The 26380-nt window shown below is 37.9% G+C and overlaps 1 protein-coding gene across 3 annotated transcripts in view; it reads left to right on the plus strand.

Moving 5' to 3' along the window:
* The window catches only part of NOL4 (nucleolar protein 4), a 398683-nt gene that overhangs the window by 330869 nt on the left and 41434 nt on the right, over positions 1–26380 (plus strand). For 2 of the 3 annotated variants that reach the window (XM_089678348.1, XM_089678350.1), the window contains exons 7-8: positions 9503–9682; positions 12169–12360. In XM_089678348.1, coding sequence (XP_089534474.1) covers positions 9503–9682; positions 12169–12360 — 372 coding nt within the window. The remainder of the gene's footprint in view (positions 1–9502; positions 9683–12168; positions 12361–26380) is intronic. The other variant, XM_089678349.1, reaches the window with a different exon arrangement.

Genomic DNA, 26380 nt, shown 5'->3' on the forward strand with positions numbered 1-26380 from the left:
GTTATAGCAAGTATTGCTCTCACTGTCATTGGAATGCACCAATCCCACCACTTCAGCATTTGTCATTTTGTGCTATGTTTATTGTGAAACTAATATCTTTATACCAACTTTCATAATCAGCACTATGACATCATTGCTGTTGAAAGTTCACATTCACTCAATCGTAATATATATATATATATATATATATATATATATATATACTGTACATGTTATCTAATTTATATAATATAAATCGTATTAGAGAGTGTATGCACCTGTGTTTATTTTTGCACCCATTCTCTGTTTGAGGGAAATTTAATTTACTACATGTAAATGAAACATATCCTGAGATATTAATTATCCTGCAGTTACAAAGAGACATTCAGGTATGGGTACTGAGATACTTTTTGTGGTTGCCTGATAGAAAGGGTAAAGATTTATGCAAAGCTATTTTAGCCAGTCTACTTAGGAACAATGATAACTGCCAAATTCTGTGTTTCACCTTACATATAATTTAATGTAAAAAAAATATGTATCAACTTTCTATGTTTAAGAACTTTGTCTGTACTGAGCTAATGTATGCACCAACCAATTACATTCAAACCTGTTCAGAAAAATGTAAATTGGACAGAAGTGCCCTCCAATTCCTCATGTTTGCACAACCTGTCCTGCATTGAGTTGTTGTAACCAGCACACAGCATGGACATACAGGACTATCATAAGCCTGAAATGAGTTAATTTCAAAATGCATTAAATCTTTCATAATTGAGAACCATGTAAAGTGTCTACGTACCCTACGTTTTGTTTGGTAACCAAAGTAAGAGGTGCTTTTTGCTAACGGAATATATTAGGAAAAATCCAGAAAAAAAATAGGTTTTCCAAAGGAACTATTCAGGGATTAACATTCTTATTGTTACAACAAAGTTGCTGCTGTCTTCAAGTTGGTTTTCATCATGGAAGATAACATGGCAAGTTAAAATTTTGTTATCATTCAAGAAAATATGTTAATTAGAATATGAGTTTTTGGGGGTTTTCTTTTATTTTTTAGACATTTTTGTGAAATGTGATGAAGTCTAACTTTTCTGAGGGATATGGGGTAATTTATTCCTTAGGGGAGAATTGCTTGGGCACTTTTGCTTCTGTAAATAAAAAATATCTACAGCCTGAGAGATTTAAAAGACTGTATTTAACACAGGCAGTGAAGAAATTATATGTGTGTTGTTCTCAACAAAATAGTTATTCAGATGTCAAAAGCAGTATGCTATAAGGGCAAAGTGTATTTGCCAACAATTACTATTTTTTGATCTAATTCTTTCCTTTGAAAAAGTCAGCCTGACTTTTCTTCAGCCAGGTTCCTCAGGTGACAAACCTTACTGGATAACATTTATAACAACTTTTGAAGATTTAAATGTGTGAAATGTTCTTGCAAGGCTAATCATAGCCAGATACTGCAACAAAAATTCTAGTTTAGGATCCTGAGCCTTTTGCAATGTGTTTCTCTCAGGCTCGCAACAGCATGCTAGAGGCATGTGGGAGTGAAGTGAATGTGGCCTCTGTCTGGTTGTCAAGGACGTAGACTACCACAGGCTGAGCAGTTCTATTTTAGTGTTATAACAGTACTTACTGTAGTTCTAATTACCCTTTATCCAATAATTTTTTCCATGCTTAAAGTGGTTATAAAGGCTGAAGGTTTTTTCCTTCATTCATTCTATGCTTGAAGGTAAAAAAACCTTCCGTGTGTTGCTCCCCCCACAGCCCCTAATAATACTCACTTGAGGCCCCTCTCGATCCAACGATGTGTACGGGAGCCTCGGCTGTCCCGGGACTCCCTCTCATTGGTTGAGACAGCAGGGAGCCATTTGCTCCCACTGCTGTCAGTGTGTGTGACCGAGCTACAGCTGTATGTGTCTTATGGGTGCACAGAGCAGGGCTTGGGAGCGAGCACGCACCAGTGCCCCCATAGCAAGTGATTTGCTATTGGGGGCACTTGTCAAGGGGGAGGAGCCAGGAGCACTGGAAGTAAACCCGAGAAGAAGAGGATCGGGGCTTCTTTGTGCAAAACCATTGCACAGAGCAGGTAAGTGTGACATGTTTGTTTTTTTGTTTTTTTTTTAAAGCCAGACCTTTAATGTAATTTTAAATCTGCAAATATTTGTTATAACTTCAGTTATCATTTTAAGATATAGCACATTCTCTCCTTGTTAGACATAAAACATTACTATGATAACTCCTGTCAGAGTATCCCACAGAAAAATTTTAATGGGGACCCCCTAACCCTTTCCATGACCTCACCATCATACCTGGCATTTTACATCAGCAGTTGCCCCCTATTCTACTGATAATCAGTGGCCCAAATGCACCCTTATTTTACCCTCTACTCATTGGTGCTCTATGGTGTCGTAATCACTTCTATGTTTTTATCTTTTTCACTCTGGTAGTCAGTGAAAAGCCCTCTATATAGCAAATTTTTCCTTATCCAATGTTTACAGAGACTACTCTCAAATGTTAACTAGCTTATAAAAAACTTACCCATGCATAGTTTGTTACAAAAATTAGTGACTTTAGCACAGCACAATGAAGGTAAAGCCAGGTGAACAATTACACTATGCTCAAAAATACTTCTCCTAATATGACATTGATGTGTTCATTCACTTCTATAGAGCAGCAGACATGTATCAGAAAACTGTGGGAGTGGTTAACGATGAAGATTGATGCTTACTGATATTTGACAAAAAAAATCGAAATTTACATTTCAGTAACAGCAGTGTTTATTCTGCTTAAGCTGCATGTTTTGTGGACAGAGGGAGTGCTTTTGAAACAGCTGGCATAGCAGATTATGGGTTTACCATTATGCTTACATGCTTGGTGAATAGAATGTTGTATCTTAATGAAAACCTTCACTATACTGATGGTTAGTTGGTGGAAAGACCCTCTTAAAGCCCCATTTACATTGGTGGTCAATCAGCTGAAAGGTCCTTGTAAAATGTACCATGGTGGTTAGTTAGTAAAAGGCCCTTTTAAAGCCTCCTTTATATTGATCGCCAGGTAGTTCGAAGGCCCTCTTAAAGTCCCTTTTACATTGGTAACCAGTCTGCAAAAAGCCGCTTCAAAGCCCCCTTTCCACTGGTAGTAAGTCAGTGAAAGGCCCTCTTAAAATCCATTTTAGATTGGTAGTCATTCTGTGGAAAGACCCTTAAAAGCCACATATATATTGGTAATCAGTTAGTGGGAAGGCCCTCTTAAAGTCTATTTACATTATAGTCATTCAGTGGAAAACCCCTTCAAAACCAGATTTACGTCTATGGTCAGTGATTATTCCCTATTATAAAAGTTATTCTAAAAGCTCCTAGATATTCATATATATGGATAAACCTAGATATACAGTTTACCAAGGAATTGAGCTACATTTGTTTATTTCTTTTTGGACTGAAAATGCAAATAGGTAATGATTGCTCTCCTTTTGGATTATGTTACATGACAGTTTTTAATTTCTGTAGTAAATCAATACATTTATTAAAAATAACAAACGATTACTCTATATTTGTTTGCATATATTGCCTTTACTATTTTTCATATTTTTTGCCAGCTTAAAGCAGACCTTTACCCTAAAGTATATGTGATGTTGCCTTGCCTCCTCGCCCCTTCCTCTTTCAATTGGAAATAGTTTTTTTAATTGATGCCATTTATTTGTGCACTTTGGCATTTCTCACCTAGCAAAGAATTATAGTTTTGTCCCCTGCCCCCCCCCCCCCCCCCATATGAGCACAGATGTATTACAGAGCTAAGTAAACCCTGTGACACATCTGTTCATGCACGAGTTGCTCTGCACATACATGGGGTTTCCCATGCAAGTGCAAAGATGAATATTAGGAATAATCCCAAATCTTTTCTGCTTTTGTGCAATGTGCGGCAGATCACCTACACGTGTGCAAACATGCCAAGGGGCTCTGTAAAGACATGAGGGCCGGGCAATGCCCTCAGGTACATCTGCGCATGCGCCATAATTGTGGCTCCGAAGGGGGGCAGAGCCACTACCCAAATGACCGCAGTTCCTCTTTAATATGAAATATTGTCCTAGAATATTTAATATTTATTATTTCCATGTAACATGTTGAGTTCTGGTCTAATTTTTATTTTGTACCATAACGAGCTCTGGTCTAATTTTCATAGATTTACCAGAATAACATTAACTACTATGCTGAACAAATGCTTTTTTCAGAGGAGAATAGCTGAAGCTTACATTTCGCACACTGCTAAATGAGTTGGAGGAGTGACTTAACCCCGCCTTGTGTGACTATCTAACAGTTCAGTAAGACATAGACAGTCACAAAAGGAACATCTAGTGCCTGACCATGTCTTCAGAAATTCAAGAATGCCTTATAAAACCTTTATTATAGGTGATGTATTAAAGGTTTATTTGAAAAATAACAATATTAGAAATTATAGCTTTTAAACTTGTAAACTTAATAAAATAAAATATATTAACTCAAAACCTAAGGATACATCTACTTATCTTTTTTGCCCCCCCTCCTCCTCATCGCCCCAAATCCCACCAACAAACACAGAACTTACCACCCCCCAGCCTGCCTATCTTTAGTGTGCTGCCAGAACCAGTGTATCAGCTTTGTTTCAGTGATGAGAAGTTCATTTTAAATAGAATGTAATTTTCTCAAGGCCTTTTGTACATGTTGAAGAGTTGCAGGCAAAAAATCATTAGTTTTATGTTTTAGTTAATGATTATATATGTACATAGGGCCTGCCATATTTGCTCATTATACAGATAGGCTCTGCTTCCTGCTACGTAGTCCTACACAGTGGTGATCATTAGAAATCCCCTTTACTTTTCCTTCCAGTTGAACAAAAAACTCTACAATTTAAAATTACTGTCTATCCACATTACCATTTGATTTAGTGTTTTTTTTAAATCTGTATTTGATTTAGCATATTTTAATCAAGTTGATATTAAAGAATTATTGTTTCTTCACATGCCATAAATCTGAGTTGGAATCTATTAGTTTAAAACAATAAAGAATGCTATGACCGTAATGAAAAGGTAAGGATAAAATGACCTGCTGAATAGGGAGTAAGCATCATGCATACTTCTATCTTCTCAATAAAATTTCACAGCATGCTAATACGTCTCTTCAGACAGCTCATATAAATATATCTCATTAGCTCATTTAGGATGACCATAAATTCAAGTACCCATTCACAAACCTAAGATTGCACAAATATCATTATAAACCCCTCAGATTGAGCCTGCCTCCGCTGGCTGTATAAAATTATAAAATTCCACTTACCTGGCTAATTGTATTAAAAGATGCTTTAACAGAATGTAGTCTCTATATTTTTTTAAGATGGGAATAGTTTTCACACACACAAAAAAAGATGATCAGTTTTAATTTTATGGATAGCGCAGATTCTGCTAGCAGAATGTTATTAGCACTAATTTTATTGCTATTCTTTTTAATACAGTGGTTTTACAATTATTATCAAAAAGTAAATTATACCGAGATTAATATAATAGAGATCACTGCATAGAATAAGCAATGCTGCAGTATAATTTTTGATGGAATGTACTGAATATTTTGTGTAATGCTAGCTGTGGTCTCTTTGGAAGGGCTCAGATCAGCTCATTTTATCCCCAGAGTTTACTTATTACACACATTTGCTGGTGCTTAAGTGTTTACATGAAAAAGCTCAGTCCCCCCATTTCTGACCTTATACCACCCATAACTGAACTACAAATGTATTAAGAAAAATGAATGACCAGCATATTTGTTTAAACTCAGATACTCTCTCTAACAGTTTCTGGTGTGATATATTATATTCTTCCAATTAAACTGTTGATTGGTCTGCATTAGCAGGCAATTAAAATCTGGGTTGAGCAGTAAAGCCCCCTTGGAACTAACTAAACTTTAGAGCAGCAGTGGTAATCTGAAGAGAACCATCCAATGCGTAAGAAGCCATGTTAGAAGCTGTTGCCAGTGGTTGGCAACTTTTAGGAAGGGTATGCAGATCACTGATAAAGGGGCGAAAGTCAGCTAAATGTTTTAATGGTAGTTCAGTCATGGGGAAGTGTTTGATCATAATTAGGGCAGTTTAAGGAGCAACCCAGGTTCCAGCTTCTTAGGAGTGTCCACTATTGTACTTTCCACTTGCTATATGAACATCCGCTGTCTATTCCATTGCTTTAGTATGAATAAGATTCCTTATGCAAGTATAACTTTCTGAATATTTTCATATTCTACATTTATAAACACTGCACATTATCACATTTCTTGTTCCATATGTATGCAGAATACTTCTTGACTTGTTCTGTATGTTTGGTGTAATTCTCAGTATCTGTTTTTTATTCTGTATGTAGGGATGATACATTTTTATTCTGTATGTAGGGATGATACACAGTGTTACTGTTGTGCTATGTTCTTGGTGTTATTCTGACTATTCTCTGTTCCTATTCTGTATGTCTGGACACTACACTGTGGCATTCTCTTGTCCTGTACTGTACTGTATGTGCAATATACAGTAATTCTCAGTATCTGTTGTTCTGTATGTATGGGTGATGCATAGTAACACTTCCTTGTGCTGGGTGTAATTCTCAATATCTGTTCTCCTTCTGTGTATATGAACACTGCATATTGTTATTTTTCTTGTTCTTTAATGCTGGGTGTAGTTGTCATTATGTATTATGTCTACACGGACTCTGCACATTACCTCTACACTTGCACCCCAGGAGTAATTCATGAGATGTTTTCTTATTTCTCAAATAGTAAATGCACTGTACAGCTTCCCATATCTGTGGCATATGTTTTTCTGTGACATAGTAGCTGCTTATAATTGGAGCGTAAGGGCACATATATGGTTCACTTGTTATGTATGTTTGGAGTCAGTTCTGTTTTTTCTGCACACTACTGATGGAGGTGGATCTCCATATCTCTTGTTCAATGTATATTTAATTAAATCACACTCCTGGTAATGCTATATTGGTTGAAATATAGATATAAATTATTATATAGTGGTGTCCCAAAATAAAGACATTGTGTGGTCTGTTTATCCAATGTTATAATTACAGTAGATAACCAGTATCTCTGTTTTGGAAACTTTACTGTACCTATTGTGGTGTCTCTTGCAGGTGTCCAGCTATGGACATATCAATAGAAGGTAACCATACATGCCATAAGGGAGCACATTTCCATACACACACAGTGATAGCAGCAATATGTCCCAGTGCAGTCTCCTGTTATCCAGAATGGTGAAATCAAATAATTGTAAGATGCACACAGCAATTCGTACATTGCTTTTGATGTGATGTGTAGATGATATTTATTGTGCAACAGTGTTTGTGTTTTTAAATATTTTTTTTTTATATTTCAAGGACATACTTTAAACAGTTCAATGAAAGCAAAAGTCCAGCTCACGCCCAACCTGTGTTTGTGATGTAGATAGAGTAGTGAAGAGGTGGAACCCCATTCAGGTTTTAATTGCTTGAATTGGGAAGATTGCCACTCAGCTCTTCCGTCATTGACGCCCTGTCACAACCTGTCACATAGTTTGTCACTAGGGCCGGAAAGGGGGGGAAATCTCCCAAGTGGGGAACCAGAAAGAAAGAAAAAAAACATAAAAAAAATGTTACTATTAAAACCCAGTAACAAGTAATGTCTGCAGCTGGGCTTCAGAGTTATGTTTATATAATATAGAGCTTGGGGGTCTAAGGTACATTACTCTGCAGCTGCATGATGGGGGGGGGGGGGTCATGGTTTGGGCTCTACCATTGACTAAGCACCAGCACTTAAAAATGCCTGCTATCTTTTTATGATATCCCCTCCTCCCCCAAACAACGTGTCCTTTGCTCAAAATATATATTACATATTACCCAATTAATAAAGACTGGTGAAGTTGATCCACGGAATAACCAATTGCCTCCTGGGAGATTGGGAAGAAATGTATTTTCCTCTGCTGGAGAAAATTGGACCATGCCATGCTATTGGGTTTTTTTTTTGCCTTCCTCTGGACCAACTGTGGGTACAGGATAGCGTATATGGAGGGTTTCTATTTGTGTGTGTCTCTTTTTTTTCTCAGTTGGTTGAACTGGATGAACTTGTGTCTTCTTTCAACCAGATTAACTATAATATTTGGTCTGTTTTTTATATAGATTTAGGAAAGCATTGGCTGTAATTGTAGGTGGAACATTCAAAGTGGACAGAAAGAGAGCTAAGAAGTATGGCAAGGAAGGCTTGCTATTGGAGTATCTAAGACATGCACAAAACTACAGTTTCTCTCAGTTAAACATGCTCCACCTATAAATCATATTTGGGAGGACTTTTTTTTTTTTTAATTATCAGGAAGATAGCACTGGTCTCATCTAAAGTATGTGTGGAACTACACCCATGCATGGCATAGTAGTTTTAAAATACTTTTGAACATGTCTAATGTGTTACTTAAAAGGGTGTCCGTAGATATAAGGTGACACCTTCACAATCTAGCCAAAAAAGGCAGTGATCTAATGCCCCAGGCCCAGGCTTATCTGTATGTATAAAAGCATAATTCCACCACATTGCAAAACGTTGGTTTGGCCACATCTAGATAATGCTATCCAGTTCTGGTCACCAATTCTCATGAAGCATGTGCTTACACTAGCGAGAGTCCAGAGAAGCGTAACAAAGCTAATAAGGGGGCTGAAGGACCTCAGCTATGATCAATGACATTAAACGTATTCTCCTTGTAGAAAAGATGCTTAGGAAGGGATATGATCACAATCAGGGGCGGACTGACCATTTGGAAACTCGGGCACTGCCCGAGGGCCCAGGGTCAGTAGGGGGCCCCATGAGATGCCCCTGGTATCTTTTTTTATAGGCTTTTTTGAGTTTGGGCAAGGACACAGGGGCCCCATGATCCCCTATTGCCCGGTGGTCCCATGAGTTGTCAGTCCGCCCCTGATCACAATATACAAATCTTTGAATGGAGACTCTAGAATTGGGAGGGAACTATCTAACCAAAAGTCTCTAAAAAGACACATGACCACACAATGAAGTTGAATGAGAAACAGGTGAATCTCAAACTGCTTAAGCGGTTCTTTTCTGTTGGAGAGATGAAGATGTGGAACTCCCTTCCATAATGGGCATTGTCGGTGGGAAGTGTAGGTACATTTAAGAAACTTTTAGATGTGTTTCTTAGTAAGCACAATGTACGGAAAATAGTAGTCACATACAACCTCAGGTTGAACTGGATGGACTGGTGTTTTAATTCAACTATTGAATTTCCCTTTCTAAGCAGGTTCACATTAGTGGCAAAAACAGGCAAACCAATACCATCTATATCAGCTGTATGCAACAGAACACAAATATGTTGAAGAGGGCTGCCAGATCCCTCAAACACATAATAGTGTTTATTTAAACATTTTGCTTGACATTTAAAATTTGTCTGGACTCTTCCTCTGATTAATCGTATCGTAAGGAACTATCCTGAATTGGTAGGTGACAATGATAAACTAATCTTTCTTCTTCTTTTTTTCTCTCAGTCTCCAGCACATAGCTACTCCAGCTATGACTCTGGTAAAAATGAAAGTGTAGGTGGTTGCGGTGAAGATCTGTCTTTGAACCGGGGGGATGATGATGAAGATGACCACGATGACCATGAGGATGTAGAGAAGGCAACTGAAGCAGATGGCGTGGAAGCAGAACGCTTGAAAGCTTTTAATGTAAGGATTCAAAGTGACTGAGCTATAATCACTCCCATGTCAATGGGTAAATGTGAAGGAAAATGTTTTAAAATTAAAACTTTCACATTTAAATACATGGTAGTTCATTTGTTGTTTTAATGCTGCTTTCCGTTTTTTCATTTAGTACAGTGATTATCTTGGTTTGCTTTGCTATCAAACAAGCCAGGGATTATAATGTAAAATGGCAATTTTCCACTTTTTTTTTTTGTTTGTTCATTTTTTTCACTTTTTGATTTAGTTATGCTTCTTGTTTGCATGTAAAATATATATTTCTGTATTTAGGTCTCAAGACATTTCAAGCAGAAAAAAAATACAGGTTGTAGTTGTAGTCAAAATAGTAGATCTTATTTCAGTTACATGTTTCAAAGTTTTGTTATCCCCTGTTAAATAAGGTACAGGTTAGTGAAAACAAGTGCGCTGGTATATGACAATTGTGTGCCAGAAAACACGCCCTGCATTTCAAAATATTGACTGCAAGTTTTGCTGAACCTAAGTTTGGTAACTTGTTAGAAGCACTTAGGTGAACAGAAAAGACTCAGTATACAGACAGCAAATCAATGGCAGAAGTTTAGATTGATATAATCTGTTGCATGTGAGTTGAGGTCTTTCTTTTACAGTGATGTGCTAAGCAGGAAGAGCAGCTGCACAGTGAAAATTGCCTTCAGATGAAAATAACAGTATGCATAGAACCTTAATGCACAGCAAATGCTTTGGAGCCAAAGTGTCGATTTAAAAAAAAAAGAGCTTTGTTTTGAATCCATGTTTTTAACACCTACAGATTAAATATGTATGGCATTTGCTCTGCAAATAATTTGAATGAAAACCTCTAATCTGTACTCGACATAAACATTAAAATTAACAGTATATTTGGCCCTTTAGAAAATTATAGGGCTTTATAATGGCAGTAAACATGGGGTGTGTGAGAATTACAAACAGGTACAGAACCAGTGTCCCTTTGAGTGCTGCACATAAAGTACACCTGTACCCAGATTATGGACATTAAATGATTTACATATTCTTAACAAGCAGTAGAGTAGAAGAGCTTTAAAACAAGCAAGCAAACAATTTTTTACCTCTCTGGGTGCTTTTAATGTAAAGTTATTAATGTTCAAAGATCCCCAAAGTTTGCAACAAAGAGTAAGGTTCCAGTCCTTTTCTAACAGCTTTGAAACACCTGCATTGTGTTTACATTAGAGGGCTGGCATCCTGCCAAGATTTTGCGCTCATAGAAATATACAGTGCCTGTATTGTGAACTTTCAATTAATTTCTCCATACTGCTTATAGATACAGAGGGTTGTGAGAGTTTATCTGAAAGTGCTTTAACTGCTTGTTCAGAATCTGTAAATTCTTTAGTGCACATGTTCACTCTAAATTATCAGCAAACTACTTATGGATGTGCATTTTTAAAGCTGATTATTTAACATTAGCCAGAGTTAAACAGTTATAGGTGTGAAATATGAACATGTATTTTAAAATCTGTTGATATAACATTATCCAGTATTATGCAGGTGTAGGATTAAGTCCCACTTCAAGCCAAAACCTTTTATATCATTTTGGATAGAACAAGGAAGGGTTAAAACCTCTTTTTGTATTTTATTGGTATTTGTGTTCCTATTTGAGGGATGTCCCCTTGCTTTCTTCAAGGACAGGAAGAGATGTAAAATCTCTCCAGTGGAGATAAAGACAAAATAGGACCTTTATGGTGTAAGGAAGTGTTCTATCCTCCAAGGATGTTTTTCTTGATGTCTGCACTTCTCTGTCTGAGTAATGCCCCCCCATTTCTTGTATGGGTGTTAGAGGGACAGGAATATTTTCCCAATGATGTCACAGACAACAAAAAACAAACACAGAAAAAAAAAACCTGACAGAAAGTTTAATTCTTTTCTGCTCTATGCAAAACAAAAAAAAAAAACTGGAGTTAGGTGGTAAATAAGTTAGCACTAGCACCCCTACCTGATTACTATCACTGCCACATAATAACTTTCATCCTACTATCCCAGGCCTGGGATAAAGTAAGGTCCCAGTGTGTGCAAGCTTTAATTAGTTGCTGTTTTTAGTTTTATACTTTCTTTTACCCTTTTGCCTTAGAGAAATGTGCACAATGTTTTTGTTTCCTGTGTTGCAGTCATATTTGTGTTGTGTGCTTTATTCTCTGTGAATGTCTGTGCCAATGGTTTGATTTAGGAGTATAAACTCGATGCAGAGCACATTACAAAAAGTTGCCAAAGTATGCTTTTTTGGGATTCCTTTTTCTTTGCATCATTATTACGTTATTGTCTGCTGGTGTATCCCATTATTATTTCCACCAGGAAGTGTTCTTGGTCTAGAATGATGAATCTCTGTATATACATTATTGTTTTCATGGAAAGTCTTTACTCCTGTCTCTGTGGAAGGTGTGGTAGTAAGATGAGAGACAAGAGCAGCCCCTCCAATCCCTTCTCCTCTGTCTCTCTCTTACCAACAGATGTTTGTCAGGCTGTTTGTAGATGAAAACTTGGACCGAATGGTCCCTATCTCTAAGCAGCCCAAAGAAAAGATCCAGGCAATCATTGACTCATGCAGGCGACAATTTCCTGAGTACCAAGAGCGTGCCAGAAAACGTATACGCACTTACCTCAAGTCCTGCAGGCGGATGAAAAGAAGTGGTTTTGAGATGGTGAGTTTTGACGTAAAATCAAGCCCATCAGAAACCCCATATGTAATTCATGGCACTATTTTGTTTTCATCTTAGTGTCTTTATTTTTACCCCCCGTGCAATCAGATCAAAACATTATTTTATTTTTTTGTAATCCTCTCATCATTCCTGAATTTTACCCCATTTGACCCTTGAACAGAAACCACCTGTGCCTTATTATTCATCAGGGCTGTTAATTTTTTTTCCAGTTTAAAGTAAATTTTGTTTAGATAAATGTACTGACCAACCTACCACTAGCTACATTTTGGATTGCTTATGTGCCAGCAGTAGTTTTATTGGAATTGGCACATATTTTTATTTAATAGTGTTAAGTTTATCCTTTACTCCCTGCTTAGTGTTGTAACAATAAAATAGGCTCTATATAAAACCCAACATAGGATTGAACAATATATACAGATAAAAACTGCTTGAACACAGAAAGCCCCTTTATGGAATTGTAGGCTGAAGCCTGATTCCAGGTACAAGCATTTTCATACTTTTTGAGCTTTAAAGTGATATTAAAGGCAATTTAAAAAAAATAACAAGCATGTCATATTTACCTGCTCTGTGTAATGGTTTTGCAAAGAGCAGTCCTTCTCTTCTCGGCTCCCTGCCAATGCTTCTGGCCCCTCCCTCCAGCCAAGTGCCCCCAGAGCAAGCAGCTTGCTCTGGGGGCACCCGAGCAGGCACATTCCTAAGTCGCTGCTCCGTGTGTCTATTCACACACAGAGCTGTAGCTTGGCCCCACCCCCTCTCTTTCCTCATTGGCTCACTGGCTGTGATGGACAACAGCAGAAGTCAATAGCTCCTGCTGCTGTCTCAGCCAATGAGGAGGGAGAGTCAGCGGAGAGCCAAGGCTGTTATGCACATCGCTGGATCGCGATGGGGATCAGGTAAGTATTAGGAGGTCTGGGGAGTCTGCTGCACACAAAAGATTTTTGACCTTCATGCATAGAATGCATGAAGGTAAAAAACCTTGAGCCTTTACAACCACTTTAAGTGGTTTCCTCTGCAGTGTAGTAATTGAATCTCAGATTTGTATAAAAAAAAAAGCTTTAAAATGAGTCCTTTTAGTTTAACTGGATAGTACAACTTCTGCTACAAGTCTGCAACCTCAGCATTGCATGTAGACATTGAACTGGTGTTGTATCTTCTTTACACTTGGCCATTCACAAAATTCATATCTGGTGTTTGGAGTTTAAAAATAAAAAACTCTATTCATGTATGTATTCCTATATTTAAAAAGTACTTTCCATTGCTGTCAGCCTTGTCCAGATCTCCAAATGTATTTCTTTTTTTTGCTGCTGTGATCTGACTTCCTGTTAGAGGGTGGCTATATTTGTTCCCCATGGTCATACTGTATGTAGGAACATAGCCACCCTCTTTTAATTGCTCCTGAGATGGACTAGGGCCTATGGAATATGGGGTGTATAGTGTGCATAGAGCAGTGCAGATGACCGCAATTAACGTGCAGAGCTCATTCCAAACAGAAGGAAGCGAGAGGGAAAAAGAGAGCTCACAAGGAGGCAGAAAGACACAGTAAGAAATTATTTAATGAAAAATAGTTTACAGGTCCATTAAAGGAGTATGGGACTTAAAAAAAAAACATAATCCACTCCATGCTGCAGCTGTCCAACATGGGCTCTAAGTCCAAGAATTGAGCGATCACATGAATACTGATTGCTCAGTTCTCAGTCAGCTCCAAGCAGTGACTCTCGTTCAAAATTTTTATTTTGTTCGTAGGGAGGGGTAACATAGATAAAACAAATAAAGTATACAATATACAATACTTATACAGTGAATTTTCTTGGGAATACAGTATTAACCGTAAACATCAGAACGGTAACAGGTAAGAACTGGTTAACAAACTTAGGTGTCCTTTTATGACACAGAGAATAGCTGCGATTCAACAGATCTCAGCTATTCTCTGGTCATTCACAGTTTATAACACTCAGGAGATCATGTCAGCCCTTCTCTGGAGATCTGTGTTCTCCCTCCTGATTCTCCAGCCCAGAGCTGGAGAATCAGAGGGACCGAAAACTAAGCAGAGATAATTTACCTCTGTTTAGTAAACTGATCTTTTACTATAATCTCGAGAGATTATAGTAAAATGAGCCGTTTTTCAGAGCTTGTAGACCGTTCTCCAGCGTTTGGAGACCGTTCTCCCTTCGTTCGGAGAACTGCTTCATAAACTGCATTCACAGGAAAACTGTGTTCTCCGAGAATGCCAGAGAACTGAGCAGCGATCTATTACCGCTGGTTCACAAACGGACACCTTAGGTAGGGAATGTAAAGGTGGGAAAAGACAGGGGGAAGGTATGCGACTCTGCAAATGAAAAAAAAAAAAAAAGGAAGAAAAGGGAGCTGCTGGAGTAAAGGGGAGGGTACCAGAATAGTTAGGAGTGTTGGTTATGGGGTGAGAAGAGTTTCAACAAAGTTAGAGGGTAGAAAATGTTCTACCCATGGGTCCCAAATCATCCTAAATTTGGGGATAGTATGTAAGATTGTGGCTTCTACTTTAGCATGGATCATCGCCTGGGTTACTTTGTTTCGGACCGCGGTAATGTTAAGCGACGTAGACTTCCATGATTTGGCAATGACCTGTTTGGCAGCTGTAGTAACCTGTAATAGAAGCTTAAATTGTAGTTTCGTGACTTCGGGTGGTCGTAGGTTAAGCAACGCTATTAGCGGGTTAGGATGGAGGTTTTTCGTACTTAATAAGGAGAGCATTTTGAATATTTCTGTCCAGAAGATCCTAGCGATTGGGCATTCCCACCATGTATGGAAGAAAGTGCCTGGGTCTACGCAACCTCTGAAGCATGCGGAAGAATAGTTAGGGGTATATTTAGCTATTCTCGCTGGTATTAAGTACCAACGGGTTAAGACTTTGTAGTTGGTCCCCAAAGCCACAATATTCTGCGACGACCCCTTGGTGGTAGACCAAATATGGTCCCAAGCAGTGACTCTCAATCAGGAACTTCCACTCTGTTCCTTCAGCATTTACTGGAGCACCGTGCTCGAGAGGGGCAGAAGCAGCTGGCTTAGGCTCTTAGCTGCGTGCTGCAGGGTGGAGTCATCTGTCAATCTTGAGGCGGCTCTGCTTTGTCATCAATAGCTTCCTATCACTCTGGGTCAAAGGAAAAGCTTTGGCCATACTTCTCTTTTAAGTAGTGGATGTGTATAGAATATTTATGGAAAATAAGGATATCATTTAGTGTCACTTTAAGTAAATGTGGACAGGAATATAACCTATGCCTAATATAGCCTGTGAGCCTAACAATAGAACAAGAAGGGATTAAATGAGAGTTTAGCAATATTTATCATTTAGTGATATGGATCATAAGGCAAGCTTGGTTTTGTAGTATTGCCTTACTATACACTCAAGGATGTATGGACTCCCTAGATAGGTAGAGTATTTTTTATATTTGTAAGGTACCAGGTTTTCATCTAAACATCCTTCTATTCTGCTATACAATGAATATATGAAATTAAAAGGCACTGTAACATGAATGTATATTTAAAAAATTAAGTGACAAGACTCTAGAACAATTTACTTTGTATTTAATGTTCATTATTTTTTTCCTGATGTGTGCATGCTTTTTTCTTAAGTTTACATTTTGTCCAGAAGGATATTTTCATGCTCTACTGCAATGGGAGTCTATCTATTCTACCTCTGTCTTTAGTACTCTACAGCATTCAACATGTCTTGGTTCCAACAATGCATATCTTACTTCTACCACACAAAGATTGAACATTGGGATAATTCTTTAACTTAGTTTAGGTGGGTAACAATGCTAAAATGTGCTTTCAGTGTTTTCATCTATCCATCCATCCTGCACATCCCTGCTGGAGTGCAGAAGGGATGTCCTAACAATGTTTAAATTGTTATGTACCAACATCAGCACAAGCTCAGTAATGCCTAGTGCCACACGTCTCCTTTATTGATTGACAGCACAGTCCAGAGCATGGGGCATTTTCAGTCATGTGAGTGTCAAAAAGAGAGGATGGGGGATGTATTTTTGTAATCCCAGGAAGATAACATCCAGGCACCACTAGTAACACTGCTTCCTATACCAGTATAAAGTTTAAAGTATACCTAACACCGTAACAGGAAGACATTTGGATAGAATGGGGAATGGTTTAAACACGTAATTTTTTTGCTATGTCATATTGGAGAACTTTTCCTTCACTTCCTATTCTGTAGTCAGCAATAAGTGAAATGATATCTCTTTAAAGTTAGGAAAGTCCCCATACACATTTGCCATTTGTTGCCATTGGAGGATATTTCCTTTACTCCAAAATTCCAACTCAGAATTTTGAATTTTTCCTCACTTCCAGTTCTGATAACTGTGGGAAAAAGAACAAATATAAAGGAGTCTCTCTAGTGGGGGTGAAGTCAGCAATAATGACCTGGCAGGGGCTAAACTCCCAACACCAACGTCAAAAGTTAAAACTTTTAATATACCTTCCTGTGTGATTCAATGTGGTACAGTTTTCAGCCCATTCATATGAATGGGCTGAAATCATTCTGGATTGCACCAAATCTAGTGCATGCACTATTTTCAGAAACACACTGCACAAGACGGCATGGTACTGTATTGCAATCTGCATTTGGAGTGTCATTAGGAATACATTGACACCCACAGAAGATCGCACGCCCTGTGCATTTTGAACATGGTGCTGGAAATGTGCATGGGATACGGCTTTCCCGCACCACATTCTGGTGAATGAGCCCTGAGGGCTGAAATCAAGTGATTGATGTTTTTCTGAAAAACAATAAAACGTTTCTGTTATAGGAGTTGTGCTTTGTCCATACATTCAGTTTAAATGCAAGGCTGGAGTTATACATTGTTTTTAAATCCTGCGTTTTCTTCTCTACATTGATCTAGGATAGGGCTGCACAGTAGTCAACAAGTTTCACATTATTGAGCCTGAATAATTATTCACGCTGATCCATTTCTCGAGTTCAATTTGAATATGTTTTTATTTCTATTCTTTGTAACGTGGGGTAACGTAGCATGTTGACGAACAATATCAAAATAACATCCTTGTGGTTTTCTGTTGAAGCATTGTAATTCTAGTCAAGCATAAATTGTCAGGTTTAATAGCATGATGAGTAAACAATTTAAATGGAAGACAAAGAGAATCACCAAGCAGAAAATGAATCGTTTGAAGTAAAACGGTTTATAATAAACATGACTGCAGGCTTGTACGAGGCACAATTGTATGTGGAGCATGTGAGGATAGTTCAGAGGGCTGGGTTGTGTGCACAGGGACATTCCAATTATAATTAAATCATTTTTTTAATTGTAACCTTTTAAGGATAACATTGCTATGAGTGCTTTGTTTACTGATACTGTAGCATCCAGAATATCTTCTACAACTGGGAACCTAATGATTACTTAAGAGGGAAGTAGAAGAGACTAATATAGAAGAGGCAAATATCATTTTTGTTAATTTATTCAAGACTTTTAGATGAAATCAGAGTCAAATGTCTCCTTATCAAAAGATGGTCCTGAGGACAATGGCACTATATGGACATGCGTTTCAAAAAATAAACACATATTTACAGCGTAACTCTTATTTATCAGATATGTTTCTGAGTTATATGTATATAGCGTTGTTGTAGATCATAAGGGCATATTTACAATAAAACCCCAGGTAAACTGCTAGCCTAGAGAGTTGAAGTACATACACAGTATGTTTACAATTTTACCTGTGAAAGGATTTGTAATTCTGTAGAGCCAAACTTGTGATTTGCACATATTTTGCACACTGCAGACAGATGGGTGATGTGTAGTTCCTGAATAAGAAAATCCTCTTCTTGGTTCAGCAATGTAGCTTCCTCTATAACTATTCCACCTACATTCTTTTTATTGGACAGCGAATCAGCATCATCAGTTCTGTCTGAGAGCTGAACTAGGATGCAGTAAACTTGCTCATGATGCTAAACCAGACAGTGTTCATGTAGGAAGATTTTGAATGCTGATGCAGAATGAATGTACTTCTCAAATGAAGCTTCCATTGCCTTATGTCTTCTGGAGTTTCTGTCTTCTGGAGAGCTGCAATCCCTAACACCACTATAATTGAGTTTTACACATCTTGCTGCAAGCAGAGGAGTCTCCATGGGATTGTACAAGCAACAACACTCACCCACCAACCTGTAAAAAGAACAAAGGTTAACTATGAAGGAGGCTTGACTGAAGATCCAACCGCTGACAGGAACACCTAGAGACAAACCATTTAAAGATAATATCAAACAGGGATTTCATACTTAAATCCTGCTGAAAAGAATGTCACCAACACCTTTGACAGCTGCTGTCAATTCTCCCCAAAAACCGCCACCCCCCTTTTTATAGTTTCTTCACTAGTAAAAGTTAAGTAGAGTAACCTGAAAGAGAAAAAAAGTGAAATGCAGAAACCGTCCACAACCATTTGAAATGATAAGCTACATGAAATAAAGTTAAAGTGGGTGCAGGACTACCAATCTCATAAAGCCATTTCATAAATTTTGTGGCCCTAACAAGTGACCAGAAAAGGAATTCACCAAAATATAAAACAAAGGAAGAATCCACCTTAAGGACCAATATCTCGCTATTATGGCTATGCCAGGTGGTCATGCAGGAGATCCAGTTGAATCAATTAATATTCAGCCCATAATCTGCTCAGCTTTGAAATGTTTGAGAACTTTCAACAAAAATAGTTCAGACTACTTTTGAAGCCTGTAGAAAACTATAAGCCAAAGAACTATGTGCCTTTCATTGAAATTGAAAACCTGCTTTTAGCCCCAATATCAAGAAACAGTTACATCCAGAGAGAGGAACAGCTCCTTATACAGGCATGTGTATAGTATGGTGTATTACATTTGACTGGTCATTTTTACAATATCATTTAGCTAATTTAAGGTAGAGCTGCAGCAAAAACATGTTTTCTAGTAGAAAATGACAGAATAGAAGATGAAATGGCTGGTTGTATGGTCAGATTTTCATCAGTACTTGTACCCACTATGGAGAGATTGCCTCTTACCACTTATCCTGATGACCATTGTCACTTAACACAAAATAAAAATCCTAGATTTTAGAGTTGTCACTGGAAAGTGAGGGGAAATCTTCCAACTGGGACAAATGTTCTTGTGACAAATGTAGTAGGAGGACTTTCTTCTCACACTGAGAACATTTCCACTTTATTCCTGCCATGTTTCGGAAACAGAAAGCAAAGGAAAACAGACCATAATGAGAACCTTGCTGAGGTTCTTACTCTTTCTTACTATAGAAAATCTAATAAATAAGTAAGGCCTATGTGTGGCCTTGTGTATTTTTATCTTTCACTAGCTTGAGGTCAGCCTCTCGTTGGCCTCCTGGTATGAATGAGACACCTGTCAACAAAGGATTATTCTTAAGCTACTGAACAAAAAATCTCTGGAGTAGTTTAGAGCTTACATGATTTCAGTAGTTCAAATAGCTTTTCAGACATAGAGCAAGGCCTCATTTAATAACACAATGCAAATGCTCTGATGTGTAATTACCCGCACCCGCCAGATATTTTTTGCAAATACTTTTTTTTATTGGATTTTGTCATTAAACACCTACAATATACAGTTAACATTTCTAGTCTGTTACCCCTGGGTATCAAGGGTACAATGCTGAATATTGCAACTTCATTAAATCATATGGTACAGAGCAACATGGTCTGCCACATATTATTGTAGTTGTAAATTTGATCCCAGACAATATCCTTCTCTATTTGTCATACAAACTTTATTAGATAAAACCTATCCACAGAGCTCTTGAATGAGCTCAGTATGGCATTTACTTCTTGAAAATGAACATCAACTAATACCCATATCAAGGCTTGTATATTAAGTAGCTTGGATTTATACGATCATAACATGCGCCTGGTTTGGTCATGAACATTATATCATTAAAAAGTTCTTTGTTACTAGTTCTGAAAGACTCTGGTGGTGTTTTTTTTTATTGGAACAGTTGCTGCTTGATAAGAGCAGTTGGTGCCAGTCCTGGCATTGATAACCAAGAACCCACAGTTTACTATATTTATTTGGACATCTCCTATGCTGGAAGCTATTTTTTTTTTCCTTGGGCAGAGTGGTATTGATTTTGTGTCTCTATTCCTCAAAAGTAGGAGGATTGGAGGATATCAACTTCAAGGCTTTCAATTTTCAGTCCAAGCTCAGGAATCTAGCCTCCTCATGTAGCACCCCCAACATACAAAGAAGGACAATAGTAGATTTTATTAATAGTGCCCATAACTCTCCACCAATAGCAATACAGCTTTGGGTATCTCCACAGCATGTGGGGCAGGTCAGCCGGAGCACCTGGATTCATGGGGCAATTTGAGGTAACCTTGCAATGGAAATGAAACAGTTTTTGTGGGGTACAATATGCTCTATTTAGTATGAATAGTTGCACGAGCCTCTGAATTGGTGAAGAAAAATAACAAGGGCACTATTTCTAGGGCTCTTTGCCAGTTTTGCTAGCTCCCGCCCATGGCCAATCAGATTTTAGCATGTAACATTTTAGTGTAGTGGTTATTGGCTTTAACATATTATTTCCTGCCTTATTAAATAAAAGTGTAAGCGGGTAAAAGGTACATCATACCCTTTACCCACTCAATTCCACTGATGAACAGGGGACCAGTGGTATAATATTTAAAGTGTTACTAAACACACAACAGTAAAATCAGTCTGTATATGCAGTAAAGCATGCTTGTTATACTCGCTGTGGAACCTAAGGGGTTAATCCTCTGCATTGTATAAAAAGGATGTTTGATCCTGCCTTCTCTGATCCTACCCTTCTTCTAATGTCCCCAATTCATCTGCTTATAGAACAGAGCGTTGGGGGCAAGCTGCACATGCTGATTTTGGTGTGTATTGCTAGAGAGTTTTTTTCTTTGGAGAGTGCATGTGATCGGCACAGGGCCAATCAGCACTGTCCAGACAGAGAGTCAGGGGTCCTGCAGTCTCATAGGGCAATCAGGGGACAATGAAAACTCCTCCTACAAGCTTTAAGTGCTTTAAGTGTTCTGCTGGACACTGATAGAAGTCAGAAGACTTCTCTAACTGCTGATGAGAAAAGGTATTTAGCCATTTATATTTACTAAAATAATAGCATTTTCAAGTTCTGTGTACTGTGGGAGACCAGATATAGTGAATTCAGGGTCCTGGGTTTAGTAACACCTTAAGAAATATGAATATAGGCTTGTCAATGATCAACAGAGACAACACGGATGACTTTTGTACAAGTAGGAGATACAGTAAATATGCACCAAGTGTAAAGAATCTAGGGTACTGGATACCATTATTTTCAAATAACCTCACTTTCACAGCATGTCCTCTCAGGAAAATTATAGCTGAAAGGTTTTAAAATAGGATGAGTGTAGAAAAATGTCCTTATGTAAACCTCTTCTGCCTGAGCTGTTACCATGCATTGCATAGCTTCGAAAGCTGCCTTTCTCACTCCGAGGATTTTTTTTTTTACTTTTATTTCTGAAGTGCTTTTCAATTAGCACTCTGAACAGCCCTGACTATTGTTCCTAGTGCAACTCTAAAATTAAGAAATCCAATTAAACAGTTTTGTAGGTAATGTCAGCAACTAAAGGTGAATGAGGGCCAGCATCCCCTGTAAATTGTACATGCCAGCAGCTTTTCAACTAGCTGAAAGTGCACAGAAATACATGTTAAACTTTATTATATCATTCAGAATCTGTTTTGCATACACAGTTTTAGAACTGATTTTGCAGTGTTTATCGCAGCTTCTCATTCAGCAAAACATCATAGAAGTGTTTTAAAAAGAAACCTGCATAAAGAGAAATACAGGGGCTGCTATTGATGACTTCTCCCTGAAAAATACTACTTACCTGGCTGTCATGAAGATTCAGTGGCTTGAATTATTTTTGATTCCCTGACCTAGAACAAGAATGCAGATCAGCAATTCTGATTACACTGTCACATCACTGGCTGCATACTTGACCCGGGTTAAGTCAGAAAATGCTGAATTTAGAGACTCGCCAACAGTTAGCATTTTCAGAAGATAATCAGCAATGTCATCTCAGATTTCCTGTCATTAAAGAAATATGTAAAGTGCCATTGCTTACCGTGTTCTGCATAATTCAAAGGACTGTTATGGTGATCTCCTGGCATCAATGTGCCTTTGAGTTAGTGGCCCACAACAAGTAGGAAGATAAAAAGCCTTGACTTTGCTTTGATTTCAGTTACTATATGCTTGTTCTGGGTCAGTGACTGCAAATGTAGAAAGCTAGATACGGCCAGGCAACTGTCATTTTCAAACAGATGTCATCAAAGACAGAGCCTACACATTTGTTTCAAGGTAGGTGCTCTTCCACTCTCACTGTGGCAATTTGACAGATAAAAAAAATAATTTGTCTGTTGCTCCACCTTAATATGAAAACTCAGTAAGAATAAAAGGGAATCTATAGTCTTTTTTCATTGGTTTTATACACTTGCATGAGACCAGAATGTAATCTTTTCAGTGTATTAGTCAATGTATTGTATATACACAGGGGGTAACCATAATTGGTAATTAAACACACCACTCTACATCCTGCTGAGCAGCACTGCACAGTGATTGTGCTTTCTGTTCCTCTCTCTATATCTAATATCTATATTGGAAGGTCTAAAAACATCACCATCTGTATCTCTGTGGCTTATCCTGTAATAAATTGAACCACAGCAGCCAACATGGATGTTGTTTGATTCCCAGCCACAAGAGATGGACAATACAAAACCTTTATATAAAATGCCATCATGAAAATATCATACAGACATCTGTTAACATATGAAAAGACCTGTCAAAATTAGGTAGAAAATGCCATTAAAACTTAAAAAGTGTACTCACTAAACAAAAACCATGATAGTTTCTGCATGTGGATTCTAGTTATATTATGTTCACTGTAACAGCCATATGTGCTCATTACATACAATATACATGCAGTGCTTTCTCCTGTTATCTCAGTACAAGTCTGTTTATATATTAATAGACTTTCAGAAAAAAACAGCACATTCTTCTTCTGTTGCTTATCCTAGAAATCATTTTATTTCAGCAGTTCACTAAGGATATTCATTACACTGGCATATACACAACTACTGTAAGGAAATCTTATGCGTTTGAATATTAAATATGATTGTGATAATATGAAATAACACACCAAAAAAAGTGAACATTTTGAAAAAAACAATCATAACATTATAATAATAATAATAATAAAAATTGAAATGAATCTAAATGATAGATTTGGGAAAAAGCTCTAATGAGCATTCCCATTCAATAGTATGTGGCTTTGGCTGAAGAGAGTTTCAAATATACTAATTGTAGTGATCATTCAAGGGCAGAGCTCTAATCTTTCATCAAAGCAGCGTCAAAAAAGATAAATGTTGGAAGAAATATATTACTGGGTATATACAGCAGTTGTACTTATTTCATGCATGTAAAGAATGTGTTACAAAGGAAAATGCTGTGCTTCAGCAATTATATGGCATGTGTAGCCAGCAATATACATACTTCATGCTGCAGATAGTGCAGTTCATCATGGAGAAAATTTTCATAGACTGTATCGCTATGCCAACAAGGTGGCCCCTTCACACTATTAATTGTGTTGCCTAGTTACCACGTCTGACTAGGAGAATTTATCTTGACATTGGCAGGATACAAGAAACTTGGGGAGGGGGGTTTTAGATATAAGGCGTTTGCAAGGCTAAAGACACACAAAGGACTGTGTGTGGGGCAGGGGGAAGGTATACCTAGTATGGCATAGTAGTATACATTGATCAGGGGGTTGAGCAAGGTTTCTGATTGTAAGGATTACAAAAACAGTATGCTTCTTTCATAGGAGCTACAGACCAGGGAATAACTCAAAATTAAATTAAGCTGGTAGTTTGCTAATTTTTATCAAAGCTGAAAAATAACTTGCCCTGCTCTTCTGGAAGATACCAGTACAGCACACAAGACATAAAGTCTAGCATCTCCATAGCAAAAGAGTCTTCTACTGATGGGTAATGTGTGTTTCCACACCACTAGTATTCCAAAAAGTTGGCATTAGAACTGGGGATAATGTGAAGCTTCTTGGCTTAACTGCAGATAGAATAAGTACCTATATTTGAGTTTGCATTAGCAGCTTGAAATTCCCGGTTCGGTAGTGCTCAGGTGGGATAGGGAGGGGAAGCACTAGGAGCCAATCAGGTATACTGTCTGGATATGTGGTGATAAGGAACATGCTCAGTGGAGGAGAGAGCGGAATGAATGAGGGGTGAACTGCTGCTGCTTCTTCACCGTCCACTGTTAGGTGATGTTTCTCTTTACTTAACTACAGCAAAGGAAAGTAAGGTCTCCAGGCTAGCCTTGCTGTCTTCTAGGGATATTTCAATCTCAGAACTGAGTAGACTCTCACTCATACAGTAAGTATATCAATGGTGTATATAGCTTTTCGCCTGGAGTTCAACTTTAAATGAAAAAATGCCTCCTATTCACCAATGTGTTAATGTTAAAGAGTGAAAACCCAAAGAAACTTAAGCCTATATATTCCTTATCAGTTCTTTGGGCTTGGTCACAGAGATTTTCTTTATTCAAAATAAATTGGAGATTGGCCTTAACCACTTGCCCTCCAGAGGATTTACCCCCCTTCCTGACCAGGCCAGTTGTTTGAGATACAGCGCTGCATTACTTTAACTGACAATTGCGCAGTTATGCATTGCTGTACATAAATGAAATTTATGCCATTTTTTTCCCACAAATAGAGCTTTCTTTCGGTGGTATTTGATCACCTCTGCGTTTTATGTTTTGCACTATAAACAAAAAAGACAGATAATTTTGAAGAAAAAAAAATATGTTTTTGACTTTTTTGCTATTAAACATGTCCAATAAAAAAAAATGTAAAAATCAAATTTCATCATAAATTTAGGCCAAAATGAATTTTGCTGCATGTCTTGGCTATAAAAAAAAATCCCTATACGTGTAAATTAATTCGTCACGTGAAAGTTATAGCATCTACAAATGGTAGTATATATACTGGAATGTTTATTTATTTTTTATGCTAGTAATGGCGGTGATCAGCGACTTATAGCAGGACTGCGGTGGGCATTCTGACACTCTGTGAGAACTAACTGCCACTGACATCCCCAGTGACACTAATACTGTGGTCAGTGCTAATAAAAAGCACTGACACTGTACTAGTGACACTGGGCAGGAAGGGGTTAACTTTTTGGGATCAAAAGGTTAACAGTGGTCTGCGCGTGTCTTACTATGTGTGCTGTGTGCTCTTTTACCTTGGAGACATGCTGTTTTGTATTTCTGTGCTGTGCAGAGAAATACAAAACAGCATGTCCTTGCTGGCAGAAATGAGACCTGTGCTGTTTACACACAGGTCTCTCCCCTGTTAGCTTTGCACGGCGATCACCAGGTGCTGGCTGGGAATCTCCGACCGGGGCCCAGTTATTGACATGCCTAGCCGCCATTCCCTACCTGGGAATGCAAATCATGTATATTTACGTAATTTTGTGCAGCCGTGCTGCCCTGTAGCAGTAGCTGTACTATAGGGCGGTGGGAAAGTGGTTAATATAGACAGACAAAAGATAATTAATTGAAAAAACATCTTTCTTGGCAGGTATAGCAATCCTAATCACGTATTTAAAGAAATTCTATATTCAGTAAGTCAGTATAGGATTAAATATAGGGAAGCAGTGCTTGGTGAACAGTAGAGAGCAGGGAAGTTGAATTTCTATTCAATAACATTGTTTTAATTGTCACAAATACATTGTGTTTTGAAGTCTGGAACAATTCTCCATCTGTTGATTGAATCAAAGGTGTAAAGTGCTCTTAATTGTGCCCTGATTCCCTATACTGTTTGGAGCTCATTTTTATTTGGCTTGTCTTCTGGGAGAACCCATCAGATATTGGAAGTAGTATAAAGAGCAGGAATCGTGTAGCCTTTTTTTGTTTTGGAGGCATACCTGTGCTATGACTGGTGTTTTCAT

The sequence above is a fragment of the Staurois parvus genome, unplaced genomic scaffold (assembly GCF_062004578.1).
Source record: "Staurois parvus isolate SC_StPar_1 unplaced genomic scaffold, SC_StPar_1.0 ptg000203l, whole genome shotgun sequence".
Classification (NCBI taxonomy): Eukaryota; Metazoa; Chordata; class Amphibia; order Anura; family Ranidae; genus Staurois; species Staurois parvus.